Below are 14,282 nucleotides of genomic sequence, written 5' to 3' on the forward strand. Positions count from 1 at the left end.
AGATAGTGTATAATTAAATGGAGCAAGCAAAAAAGCCACCGTATGTAATTTTTTACTGCTAAAAGACCAGAACTGAGCCGTTGGAATTAAATATGATTTATGTATTGATTCAAATGTTCATGTTCGTGATGTTCTGGTATGATTGTAATCATTCTTGTCTCTCTTAGCAGTTTCATTTCTAGCTTTTAAAGAGAGAACACTGCATTGTATTGGAGGCCCTCAAATCTTGTGCAAATGGCCAAGTTGCAGGCAATGTGTGTTCCTTGCACCTTCGCTCCAATTTCTGTGTTTATTGCCAGGGCATTGCAAATAATGTGTTCCTGCAGCAGAAATTGGATACACAGGAATCCTAACATATCATTCTCTACACCAATGTCACAGATATTTTCTAATCGACTTGTTCAGAGGTGTTATTACACACCCCTGGAGCAGATGGGACTTGAGCCCAGGTCTCCTGGCTCAGCGGTAAGGACTCGACTACTGCGCCACAAGAGCCCTCATTTGGTGTAGGTATACAGCATGATTAATTGATGTTATCATGAGAGGATGCACACTTGATAACTGGAATTTTATCTGGCCATGATATGCTTGATTGGGAGATAGATCTGTATCCTAGATGTGAGAGTCTTTTTATTCCAGTTTAAACGGCTTAGGATGTGGCTACACATGGTTTAATGTTTATGACCAGGCTTATTAAACAGACTGGTGCCAATAAAGAGGAAAAGCAGCATTTACACTGCTTTGATTGACACAGATGTTACACAGCTCAAAGTAAGCTCTGCAACAGGCAAGAGTAGAATCCTAATTGTACTTTCTATGTTCTCACTGTTCGAGTAGACACAAAATAAAACTCTGTAGCATTTACTGAACTCCCAGTGACAAGACTGTTTCTGGACTTGTGTTGTGTTGTGCAATTCAAACCAATACTTTCATTTTTATAGCAGGAACATATGCTGAAAGACATTCCAATCATGATGCAACTACTTAAAATGTTATGATCCCAACTGTTGGTAAAGCTGAACAAATCAGATCAGAGTGTGATCTAGCTTGATAGCCCATAAGTCTCAATTTTTGCTTTTCCAATCTATCGAGAACATTTGACTTCACAGCAGAGGTGGAGACACATGATTTTTTCATAGTATTGGGATGGTTTGTTTTGCAGAGAAAATAGACAAGCTGATATCTCATTCTAAAAGTTCCTCTCCAAATCATATACCATCCTGATCTGAAAGTATAACACTATTTCATCACTGTTACTGGGTCAACATGCTGGCACTTCCTTCTTAACAACACTGTGGCTCTCCTCACACATGTAGACTGCAGTAGTTCAAGAAAATGGCTCACCAACAACATCTCAAGGATACTTAGGGATGGGCAACAAATGCTGGCCTTGCCAGAGATACCCATATCCCATGAAGAAATGTTAAAAACTGAAGGATTTACACCTGACATCTTGTCTCTAGTCTGCATGTGTTGACAGGCCTGGGTATATCTTACGTTAGCTGATCATTCTCTCCATTTTATTCTATTGTTTGTGTGAGGAGCCCCTCTCATTACTGGATTTGATCTTAAGACTCGTGAAATTCTGCATGAGCTGGATATGTGGTCTGCCATTTATAGTTTCCACAGTTGAGCAATTTTCCACAAGTATTGAACTGGAATTTCCTCAACGTGTTACACATGGCAATATTGAGAAAAGATATAGTCGAGTGGGATATTGCAAGTGATCCTACAAATATTGAATGCTCCATGTAAGGACCACATAGATGTAGTATGTATTTTTTTTTTACTGTGGCTGTTGCTGGCTGGCCAACATTCATTGCCCCTCCCTATTTGCCCTTGAGAAGGTGATGATGAGCTGCCTTCTTGAACCTCTGTAGTCTACCTGCTGTTGGTTGACCCACAATACCATTAGGGAGTGAATTCCAGGATTTTGATCTATTGACAGTGAAGGAATGGCGATAAATTTCCAATTCAGGATGGTGAGTGGCTTGGAGATGAATTTGAAGGTGATGGTGTTCCCATCCTTGTCCTAGGTGGAAGTGGTTTTGGCTTTGGAAGGTGCTGTCTGAGGACCTTGGTGAATTTCCTTCTGTAACAATGTTTTATTGAAACTGTTTCATTGTCAGATGCATGGGAATCAGACCCACATGCTGGTAGTTGCCTCATTATCAGATGCAGTATCTTAAGTAGATTTGACCTCCTAAGCTTGACTGTCTCTACAAAATAAATCTAAAGGCCGTCATCTGACAATACCATTATGATGTACCCCAACCTACTGTAAAAATCTTCTGTTTTTCATTCAATTGCATAAGACAAAACATAGATAGTTAAACACATTAGTCTTTTTACATATCTCATCTCAAATAGACTCTAATGCACATGCATGCTGCTAGCTATTTTGCTGAATTATGCATCCCAGTTTAGCCTGTCGGCCAAGTATATTAACTAATTTATTTTCTTTCCTGCTTCCTGACACTGTGTGAGACTAGTTAAGAGATTCCTTGCCACCAACTTGCAGTAAGCCAAGTTCAACAATGTGTTGTTGGTAACTTCAACTTTTCTGCTGTTTGCTTCAGCTCCATGCTGGACTTTTAAAGGGTGGGTATTTCTGATTCACAAAATAGTTGTCAAAGACTCTGTGCCAATTCTGTACGCAGTTGTGAGAAGTTCAGTTGGAACATGCAGTTCAATTTATTCTGCATTAGTAGGACTGAATATGGAGTTACAAGTGTTGTAACTTGCCCCTCGGTTTGGTTTCATTGAAGTAGTTTCCTGTTTCGCCTTGGCTTAAAGGATCAGGCTGGCTGTTTCTGCACGCTTGAAAGTGATACTCCTGTAATTGCAGCGGTTTGTTATATTTTGCCTTCTTTGAATGGAAAATCCAGCTTAGCCTCAGCATTAATATTGAGCCTCTCAAAGAGCTGAAAGCTGGATTTCATATTAATTTTTGTCTGTTGTTGACTGTAAAGTATGCAGGAGAATGAAAAATAACATGCATAGGCTCATCATTACTACTAAGGTAGCCATGGTTGTGATTGATAGTGAGCTGGTTTGCAATATGGAGAGAAAGGTTGTGCTCCTGGTGTATCCTGAGAAGGTGCACAAAATCACTGGAAAATATTTCAGACATAGCTGGAAACAGAATGAAGTAATTCTGCATTTAATACAACAAAAAAAAGTCATTTGGAATGAAATCAAAAAATGATCGAAGAGGAGTGAAGGATTATAGAAATTATAAGCACGGGAGAAATGAAAACACTTTCTAAAGTAGCAGATGAAGGAAAGATGATGAAGGGCAAAAGGTCATAGGACATAGGCTAGTGAAATGGACAAAACGTGGCAGATTGAATTTAATGTCAGAAAAAGAAACAAGGTAATACATTCAGGAAAGATAGGGAAGAAATAATACAAATTAATAGCCATCGAGTCCTATATCATGGAGACAGGCCCTTCAGCCCAAACTGGTCCACGCTGACCTAAATGTCCATCTACTCTAACCCCATTTCCTTACACTTGGTCCATATTCTTCTAAACCTTTTCTTGTCCGTGTATTCGTCCAAATGCCTTTTAACTGATGTTAATGTACTCACCTCAACCACCTCCAGTGGCAGCTCATTCCATATGTGTACCACCCTCTGTCTAAAAAAAGTTGCCCCTCAGGTTCCAAGTATTCTTTCCCCCCTTACCTTAAACTGATGCCCTCTAGTCCTCAATTCCCTAACCCTTGGAAAAAGACTGAGTGCCTCTCATGATCTTATACACTTCTATAACATCATCCCTCAGTCTCCTACGTTCTAAAGAAATAAGTCCTAGCTTGTCCAACCTCTCCGTATAGCTCTCCTTGAGTCCTGACAACATCTTTGTAAATTTCTCCTGCACTCTTTCCAGTTTAATAACAGCCTTCCTACAGCAAAGTGACCAAAACTGAACACCATACTCCAAGTACGACCTCACCAATGTCCTGTACAACTGCAACATAACTTCCCAACTTCTGCACTCAGTACCCTGACTGATGAAGGCCAGTGTGCCAAAAGCCGCTTTCACTGCCCCATCTACCTGTGACTCCACTTTCACAGAACCGTGCACTTTAACTCCAAGGTCCCTCTGTTCCACTATATTCCTTAAGGCCCAACCATTCACCATGAAACTCCTACCCTGATTTGACTTTCCAAAAATGTAACACTTCACACTTATCTATATTAAACACAATTTGCCATTTCTCGGCCCACTTCCCCAGTTAATCAAGATCCTGCTGCAATTTCTGATAACCTTCCTCACTCCCCATGACACCTTCTGTTTTAGAAAACTTACTAATCATGACTTGTACATTCTCATTCAAATCATTGAAACAGCAATGGGCCCAGCACTGACCCGAGGCACACCAGTAGGCACAGACCTCCAGTCCAACAAGCATCCTTTCCCCTATTACTCTCTGCTTCCTACCATAAAGCCAATTGTGTATCCAATTTGCGAGCTCTCCCTAGATTCCATGCGATCTAACCTTCCAGAGCAGCCTACCATGTGGAACATTATCAAAGGCCTTGCTGAAATCCATATGGTCTTACTGCCTTGCCCTCATCAACCTTCCTGGTCACTTCATCAAAGAACTCTAACAAATTTGTGAGGCACGATCTCCCATGCACGAAGCCATGCTGACTACTCTTAATCAAATCCTGTCTTTCCAAATGCATGTATATCTTTTACTTCAGAAGATTCTGAGGGATCTTACCTACCACAGATGTTAAGCTTACTGGTCTGTAATTCCCAGGTTTTTCTTCGCAGCCCTCCTTGAGTTAAGGGCACAACAATCACTACCCTCCAGTCTTCTGGGACTTCACCCGTGGCTAACTGTTGCAATTCTTAAGGAGATGCAACAGCAACCTGTGAGTGTTGGTGTTCAAATCTTTGAAGATAGCAGGACACATTAACAATGTAGTTTATAAAATTTATGGGATCGTGAATTTTTATAAATAGAATGGAGGTTATAAGAGTCAGAAAGTGTTGCACTATAAGACGCTAGTCCATTCCCAGCTGGAGCAGTGTGTCCAGTGTTGGTCAATATACTTTAGGAAGGACTGGAAGACTTTGGGGAATGTACACGGGAAACTGATTCCATGAATGAGGGGTTATGATTATGTGGCTAGATTAGAGAAACTGAGATTATTCTTTTGGTTAAAATGAGATTTGATAGTAGCGTTCAAAATCTTGAAAGTTTTAGGAAAGAGTCAGCTAAAGTGTTCAAAACCGGAGGGTCCAAATCTAAGGTGACTTAGAATTGGGTGGAAGAGGAACCAGGGGTGATTTGGAGGGGAATTTTATTGCAGTCCGAGTGGTTAGGATTTGAAGCACACTGCCTGATGGGATGGTGGTCTCCAAAAGGGAATTGCTAAATTTTTGAAGGAGAGAATCGTGCAGGGATGTGGGAAAAGAGCAGGCACTTTTTGTAATTTAGATAGCTCTTAAAAAGAGCCAGCTCAGCCTTCATGGGTTGAATGGCCTCCTCTGTAAAAACAGTTAGGAAATGGGGCAAGTTTGTGAGAGGAGCTCTTTCTACATAACTACTATTTCCAAAGTGGACTTTACAAAATTTGTGTGGACACAGGCTTTAAGGTACCTGCTCGAGTGAACCCAGCGTTTAAAGCGATGAGGCTGAAGGCAAAAGTTAAAGCCATCTCCTGCATATCAAGGCCCCAGCAATACATATTTTCTGTCCAGTTGATTGTAGTGTTTGTACTGAAGGTACATGCAGGAATCCTCCATGGTGCAATGCAAAGAAGCAATTTCTTTGCATATTAAACCACTAGTCCATGTGCTGTTTCTTGTTGCCACTGGATGCATTTAGCATACTGGTGCCAGCATAATGTAAGAGGAATCAGGCTTAAACCAGTATATGTTAGTTGTGCATGAGGGTTCATTTTACTAAAATCCAGGGTTTTGTTTTTTTTGTGCATGAGACGCTTTAACGTTTAGAAATTCTTTTAGAATGTTTGAGTCTTGATTCAAACTGCTGTGAAATCTGCATCCACTGACCAACGTTAGGAAATCTAAAGAGCTTGGTTATAGATGTGCAGAGAGAGAGCTTTGTTCACAGTCATAGCAGTAGAGTTTAACATAGCTAAACAGTTCAGAATACTGGTAAGCTTCATACTACTTGTCTTTCTAAGACCACTTAAAACTGAAATATTGGATTCCAGTGTTCTGAACTGAATGAGAATAATCCTGGTTAGTTAATCAGTAGGTCAGTCTGGGCCCTGTACTGGAGCTGCCTGGTTCATGCCTGGGACTATAAATCTATTGACTTGGTTCTCGGAATTTGTGGTTGAAACATGTCATTTTGAAACCACCTCCCACAAGATCTCACTTTCCCCCAGAGGTTCATCATTAGCTGGTCATGAGACAGCTGCTGACAGGTTTGAACTCTCTCCAAATTGATTTGTTTTGTTCATTCATGGGTTGTGGGTGTCACTTGGAACAGCAGCATTTGTTTCCCTTTTCCTTGTTGCGCTGGAGAAGGTGATGGCAAAGTGGGCAAAAGTTACCCAGGAATTTAGTGATCAGCACATCAACTGTGTAAGTGCATCCTGCCAAGACTCCTGAGCACAATGTGACTGACCATGCTCCCAAATGAATGCATTGAAATCCCAGTGACATTATTGATTTTGTTTTCTGTCATTATTAGTTACTGGATTTACTTCTGCGAGTTTAAAAGGAGCTTAAATTCTAATTTTCTGATATTTTCCCTTAATTATTCTGCATAGGATCTGTAATAATTTTCAGTAAAATGGTATTCTGATAACTTCAGAAAAGTTCTAAAGTTAAATCCACATGCTATTCCAAGAGAATAACATTTTGACTCAAGGTAAGAAGAATTCAGGCAAAAGCATCTGTTTATGAGGGCCTAACTTCTGGTGTCACTATATCTTACAGCCTGCAACAGAGTCTCTGGCTTGAATTCTGGACTGTCCTGAGTTAATTGACCACAGTCGTGGAAATTGCTGGAATGCTATACCAGTCTGCTTAGACATCAAAGTTATTGTACTGTTGAAATATGCATATAGGCAGAATTTTTCCATAATGCTAATCCCAGCTAAAGGAAACTTAACAACTGAGTGTTTTATCCTCCATATCCTTGACATATTTAATTTGGATGGCCAGTTTATGATGTGGTGTGATGCCAACAGTACAGGTTCACTTTCTGTACTGACTAAGGTCACCATGAAGGCCCTGCCTTCCGAATCTTGTTCCTTGCCTGAAGTGTGATGACCCTCTACTTAAACAAACCAGCAATCCCTCTGTAATGAGAGAGCTGCCTCTGGGACTATGATGACTTTCACTTTTCACTTAATGTCACCATGAATTTCTTTGTATTCTCTGTTGACCACTTGTCTGTCTTTAGTTTGAGTATTTTTTTTAAGATGCCTTTGTTATCATGTAATATCTGAAGGAATGCCTGAAATTTAATGGAATGAAGGAATAGATGATGGACATGTTAATTGGGTGTGAATTGTATAAATATGGGGAGCTAGTAATCAGTGGGTTTCGTGGAGTGGTTAACTAACATAAAGCTGTCATTAAAAGTATGCACACAGACTCTGTTTAAATATAATTGTTTTCTAGTTTATAACAACCTAGTCAAGTTTTCTTCTGTATACACCTATTGCTCCCCAGCACACTACAGTTTTCTCTAGTTACTATGTGTCAGCATCGGTGAGTGTGACCCTATTCTTTCTGATTTCTACAAGCAATCTTTGCTGCTAAACAGCAAGCAGTAGCAGGAACTTCTGATTTTGTTTACTGTTGCCTGCCATCAGCAATTTTAACAAGGAGTCCGTTTTATAATTTGTGAATTTCCACCACGTTATTGATAAGCTCTGTTAATGTTGAACAGACAAGCAGTTGAGTGACCTGGGACTATTCTTTCACATGTAGTGGAGCGTGTGAAGGATATTCACTTTCGTAATACAAACAATAGCCATCGTTTTATGAAGTATTTTTCATATAAAGCAGTGTTGCTTTTTGATTAGCATAAGAAAAACTGCAGAAGTTGGGATACATGCAGTTTTGAACAAGCTGAAGCTTATGAAGCTTATGAGCTTATGGGAGTGAAAGCTGCTGGAAGAGAGGAGAGCTGCTACCAAATAAAGTATTCAGGTTTTTGAGTATGAATCTGAACAAGTACTTAAAATTTCAGCAGCAGAGGTAGGGGTGGGATGAAGGTGAACAATCTTGGGTAGTGCTTCAGGCTTAAAGCTTTTCTCAACTGAATACAAAGCTGATAAATACAGCCAGAGCGAGAGCAATGGAATTCTGGTAACCACACACTGGAATTAGTTGCAGGTGCTGAAAACAACAGTTTTATTCTCCTTTAAATCAATTGGAGGAAGTTATTTGACTTCTTATTACAGTTCCTCTTTAGCACAAAAAGTTTCCATATGAAATGTTGTAGCACTCTATTGTTTTAGAAGAGTGTATCATCTCACTTTCCACAGGAGACTTGCCAGTCATTTTTAAAAATAGACAGCTGTCGCCTATATAAACTGTAGACCTGATATATTTGTAGTGCTACTTTTATAAATATCTTGCATCATCACTTAGTTCACCAGTCACAGCTGCACGCTTGTCATTTATGGATCTTTGATATTCCAGCTTCTGTTAATACGTGGTTACTGCTGAAAGAACACTTTTCCATATCTGATGCAGCAAAACAAAACAGTGAGCTGATTATTCTGACGTATTCAAAATTTGCTTTGAAACGCACTTCTGTTTGGTTTGGTCAAGTGACTTCTCAGCCAACATTTGTAATACAGGAATCATTCTACAGTTGTAAGTTGATCCTGATTTGCCTGATCTGTTGTCCATGTCAGTTTTCTCCGTGTTCCTCCTACCTTTCCTAGTCGGCACATTTTGACCAGGTTTATTTTGTTGCCTTCTTTTGTGTGTGAATCTTTTATTCATGAAGGCAAGATATATTGTAGAAAAGCCACACGTCATTTTGGAGACTGAGTTTCGGCATAATGCAATAGTTTGGATGCCGAGTCAAAGTTGCTGGACCCTTCCAGCCAATATAAGACCTAAGAAATAGAAACAGGAATAGGTCCTTCAGCCCTTGGGCCTCCTGTGCCATTCAGTGGAATCGTGGCTGATCCAACACTCCAAACATCTACTTTCCTGCCTTTTCCCCATAACCCTCGATACCCCTATTGTTCACGAATCTTATTTATTTCAGCCATAAGGACTCTGCCACTACAGCCCCCTGTGGCAAGGAGTTCCAAAGACTCTCACCCTCTGAAAAAAGACATTCTTCCTCACCTCAGTCTTAAATTGGCACCCCTTTATTCTGAGACTATGCCGTCTGGTGCTAGGCTCTCCCAAGGGAAACATTCTGTTAGTATTTACCCTGTCAAGTCCCTTAAGAATCCTATATGTTTCAATGAGATCACCTCTCGTTCTTGTAAATTCCAATGAATAGAGTCTCAACGTGTTTAGCCTTTGTGTTCAGAAGACAATCCTTCCATGCTAGGGTTAATCACAGAGAGCATTCTGTGAACTGCCTTCAATGAACAAAAACCAAAGCTGCTGGAAAAGCTCAGCAGGTCTGGCAGGATCTGTGAAGAAAAAATCAGAGCTAACATTTCAGGCCTGGTGACCCTTCCTCAGAACTCGATGAAGTGATATCTACCTTAAATAAGGGGCCCAAAACTGCTTGCAGTATCCAGATGTAGCCTCACCAGCACTGTGTACAGTTGCAGTAAGACTTACCTACTCTTGGACTCCTATTCTTACACATACTTCTACTCCAACTGAGAAGAACATCTTACCTGCCCCAGATGAGACTATCCTGTGGTCTCTTGATGAGCGAGAGACTCATTAGTTTTGTGCCCACTTGGAATTGGACAAGGATTGTCCAATAACATCTGACACTGACCCCTTGCGGAAAGGACTCTTGTTAATTTGTTGATTTGATTTGTTAATCAGCCTTCATCCCAGGGATTGGAGGCCAATGCCTGTGATGAGATGTCGGGAATTGCTGAATTTCAAGTGAGTTGACTGTTTGTTTTTCCTTTCTCCCTTTTCTTTTTCAGAAGTGAGCATTGAACAACACTGTTAGAAAGTTTTGAGCTATTCTTCCCTGACGCTTATTGGTCCTTGGGAGCTGGTCCTCTGGTCCATAAGCATCCCCTCCCAGTGAAGCCAGGCCTATGTGCTGTGCTCCATGTCTCCTCTGAGCTGCGGCCCAGTAACGCGATGTGCCTTTTGGACACCATGGAAGTGGGGAAATATGGTAACAACGCAGTTCCAGAGAGAAGCAAAGGAGTACTCTTGGAGCCTTTCATTCACCAAGTTGGCGGACACACCAGCATGATGCGGTATGATGATCACACAGTTTGTAAACCTCTGATCAGTCGGGAGCAGAGATTCTATGAGTCACTTCCACCAGAAATGAAAGAATTTACTCCAGAGTACAAAGGTGAGACATTTCATGTCATGCAGTTAAAGTTAGTACTACAGTATCAATCCGTAGGATTTTAGTTTAACATCTATGGAGGAAATTTAAATGCACAGTCAAGAAAACATTCTCTTTGCTTGATTTGAGATAGTTGAGATTGAGTGAAGCTATTCATTACCTGTTTGAAATAGGAACAATTTGACTATTTACTGAATCTGCTGAACTCTGCATGTTTCTACTTTAAATAGATCCTGTATTTAAGTCACGTCACTAAATCATGGCTGCAGAGGTGATAAATTAATCTGAACACTGCAGAGGTGGACAAGAATCATGTTTAAAAATAGTGCTTCAGCCCTATAAAGTCAAACTCCAGATTTATCCGTGCAAAAATGCCATTTTCACCAAAGTCTCAGTTCCAGTTCTGTTCAATTGTCTACATTAGTGCCAAATGTATTATGACAGGGATGTCCAAACTTCTGTTTTTGTACCTTTCTGTTAATTTGCATTCTTGCCAAGTTACTAGTAACAGTAGCTCTTGGTGTTCTTATTGAGGAATTTTCCACCAATGAAGCAACCACTCTTCCAAACCTGTAAATTGATCAGCTTCAAACTAACTGACTGTCCGGCAAATATGAAATTGAAATACAAACTGGATTGAGATGCTAGAGCTGCAAGTTGTTCCAGGCCAAAGTTTGGACATGCTGCTCGATACAGCCCTATCCTCTCCTCACCAGTTTTTTGCATAAAAGCTCTACCCTACTGAGTTTTTTGGTGGTTAGGAACAGAAACACTGGCTGATGAGTGTTTCTTTCCTCCCTCTCCAGTCCTGTTGCTCTAAGATTCATTGTTGCCCCCAGCTGTGATCAGCAAAGTCAGAATAAAACAGGGCTTTTTCTGATGGACACTGACCCCCCTTGAAATTCACTGAGCTCCTCTTGTTCAAAATTGCCATCACCACCCAAATTCTCAAAAAACATGATCCAAAGCACTCTTTTTTATTATAGACTATTATCCTGCCTCTAGTTTCCCTATCTCCTCCAAAGTCCTTGAATGTGAAAACTTGGAAAATATATGTTTTGCCAAAACATCGTCAATGTCATGAGAATATACTCACATTTAAAACATGGCTAATTGGACCTAAATTAACATAAAGAATTGGATCCCAAGGAATTGTCAAATTCATGTCCATATTTCTTCTTTGAGTCTTGAAATTAAAACCTCAGCTCATTTAACCACTATTCGTGGGTATCAAGCAGAGAGTGTTTAAGAGCCTTCAATTTGGGAAACATTTCACTACTTAATATAACTTATTCTGATGTCATAAAAAAATTATTCAAAGAAACAGATACTAGCTGGTCATTAAAAATCAACTCAAAAAGTGCAGAACAACAGGCTACTGACTATTCCTGCTGAAAATCTGTTTACATTATTGAGGAACACTTCCTACTCTGAACAAGGATATTTGGTATACTTTTTAGCAATGGCTGCTGCACCTGCCCTGTGTTGTTAACTCTGGAATCCTCTCTGTGACTTTCTGTTCTTCCTTATCTCCATGTCATTGCTTGGAAACATAGGGTCAGTTCCGCAAGTACATGGACAGCACTCAGTTCTACGTGTTCACCACTTCTCTTGACCTCACCACTGTTTCAGTGTTGTCTGACTCCTTATCTGGTGTTGAGTCTGGGTTGAACTATGATTTTGTCTGGCTAAACCTAAGTGTCCTTTACTCATGCCTGGGCCACGATAAGGGTAGGATTTTTGAGTTTTGGCATATCAGATCTGAGCCTAATGCAGTCCGCAGTTAACTATATCTCTCACATAACTTGCAGCTGGAGTCAATGGATGGAATCAAGAATACGAACTTTTTCTGATTTTCCACACTGAGTCTAGTTCCAGTCTCTGTCTCCTGAGCCCTTGAAGAAATTAATTATCTTAATACGGTGATTTTTGTTTGCCTGATTTAATACTACATTTTACTACATAATCTAAAGCTCAAATGCATTTTTTAAAAAAATTAAATCCTGCATGATTTCTGGGCATTTAAGGACAAGTTTGTCTGCTATTGAAACTGATCAGCTGATTTATTCACAGAAGCATTCAACAATCTTGGTTTCTTCATTATTTGAGACACTGGGTGACAGAAACTGTGAAACACAATATGAGAGTTGGGGATAGCCATGCCAGAATGCTCTACACAAAGCTGCAAATGCCATTCTGCAATGTAATATCAAAAGTGCATCCCAAAATAAAAAAGTGGGCATGTTTTGACTAAAGAATGCTTGGAATACATTACGCTGCAATTAGTCATCGTTGCTATTTGTGGCACTGCCTTTGTTTGCTAGTACATGTGTAGATCTGCAAACCTGAGATGATAGCACAGTGTCAGATCCTCCAGTTCCTTAACTGAACATTGAATGTTTCTATGTGATCATTACTGATCTCGTACTTTTTAATACAATTTTCCCATACCATCCCCATGTCCTTTGATATCTTTAATATCTTTAAATTTATCAATATCGTTGTTGAATATATTTAATAATGGTGTCCTCAGTCTTCTGGGCTAGAATATTTCAGATTCACCACCTTCTGAGTGAAGAAGTTCCTCCTCACCTTCGTCCTAAATGAACTACCTCATTCTTATTGTAGAACCAGGTTCATAATCTAACACCAATCTAATGGAAGCTGTTCCGGGATGTTACCAATTTGGTTGTAATTGAAGAGAGACGCTGAAATTGTTGAAAAAGTATGTCTTCAAGACATCCCAAGGAGCTTCATTACCAATGAATTACTTCAGCATTGGAGACTTGGTGCATGCAACTGAAGGAGTTTAGTGACTATAACTGTTGTGAGTGGAAGTAGAATAACCCGTCCAGAGCTGCCATTGGGTTATGTGAAATGGATGATGTATTGGATGATGCATTGAAGGGAGCTGGCCTTTCATCTCTTCGATCTGAGGTCGAACCCAACCTAAACTGAGGCAGTGAAGTAGACAGGTTATTGATAAACAAGAGGGTGAAAGGGATGTGTGGGAATAGGAATGATCAGGTCAGCCTACTCCTGCTCCTAATTTATATGTTCACATGTATATATGTATGAATACTTAACCCACAGGTTGTTAATGTCACTCTAATATATTTTGGGTGACTTTGATTGGGTCCTAATGGACACAAAGTCATTGATATGGAAGTTACAAAACTCTACCCTGAGCTTAGGCTTAAGTCACAATAGAACAAGCAATATTGTAAATGGTACTGCCCTGGAAGAGATGGGTGCGATAGTATCAAGGTGTACTAATTTGTGCTGTACATATAAAAGAGTGTTTCGTAGGGCAGTTTAGAAGAAGCTTATCCTGTAATTAACACCTCCAGTTCTGCCCTATGAGTGTTTGATGAGGTGATGCAGAACAAATTTCATCCTGCATTTCCTAGTGATGTATTGGGCTTTTTCAATTCCCTATCACTCAAATCCTTCATCTTAATAAACAGATTTATTTGTAAATTTATGCTTTAATTGGCAGTATGTGAACCAATACATCTACACCCAAGTATGTATGTGAAATCTCAGACTGGAGAGATGCATCACACATGAAACTCTAAGAATATGCAGTGGCATTCATTAAAAATAATAACTGACTACAGTCTGCAACAAAGTGGTTATGGTGATATTGTTGAAAGCCCAAAATTTTCATTGTCTTAAATCAAACCACTACTTCGATTAAAAATTTTGTGGCAAAAATTGCCATTCAGCTGATCAAAAACTGGCATGATGGCCACCTCTGCTTCATGATTCAGTAAAATAATACAGGATTTTATATCCTGAGAGTAAATATGAT

At 39.9% G+C, this 14,282-nt stretch overlaps 1 protein-coding gene across 1 annotated transcript in view; it reads left to right on the top strand.

Annotated features, from left to right (window-relative positions):
• The window catches only part of ip6k1 (inositol hexakisphosphate kinase 1), a 71,292-nt gene that overhangs the window by 17,660 nt on the left and 39,350 nt on the right, over positions 1 to 14,282 (top strand). Inside the window, exon 2 of the mRNA XM_048606357.1 lies at positions 10,086 to 10,471. Within this exon, the coding sequence (XP_048462314.1) occupies positions 10,249 to 10,471 (223 nt within the window). The 5' untranslated portion in view covers positions 10,086 to 10,248. The remainder of the gene's footprint in view (positions 1 to 10,085; positions 10,472 to 14,282) is intronic.

The sequence above is a fragment of the Rhincodon typus genome, chromosome 16 (genome assembly GCF_021869965.1).
Source record: "Rhincodon typus isolate 14 chromosome 16, sRhiTyp1.1, whole genome shotgun sequence".
Classification (NCBI taxonomy): Eukaryota; Metazoa; Chordata; class Chondrichthyes; order Orectolobiformes; family Rhincodontidae; genus Rhincodon; species Rhincodon typus.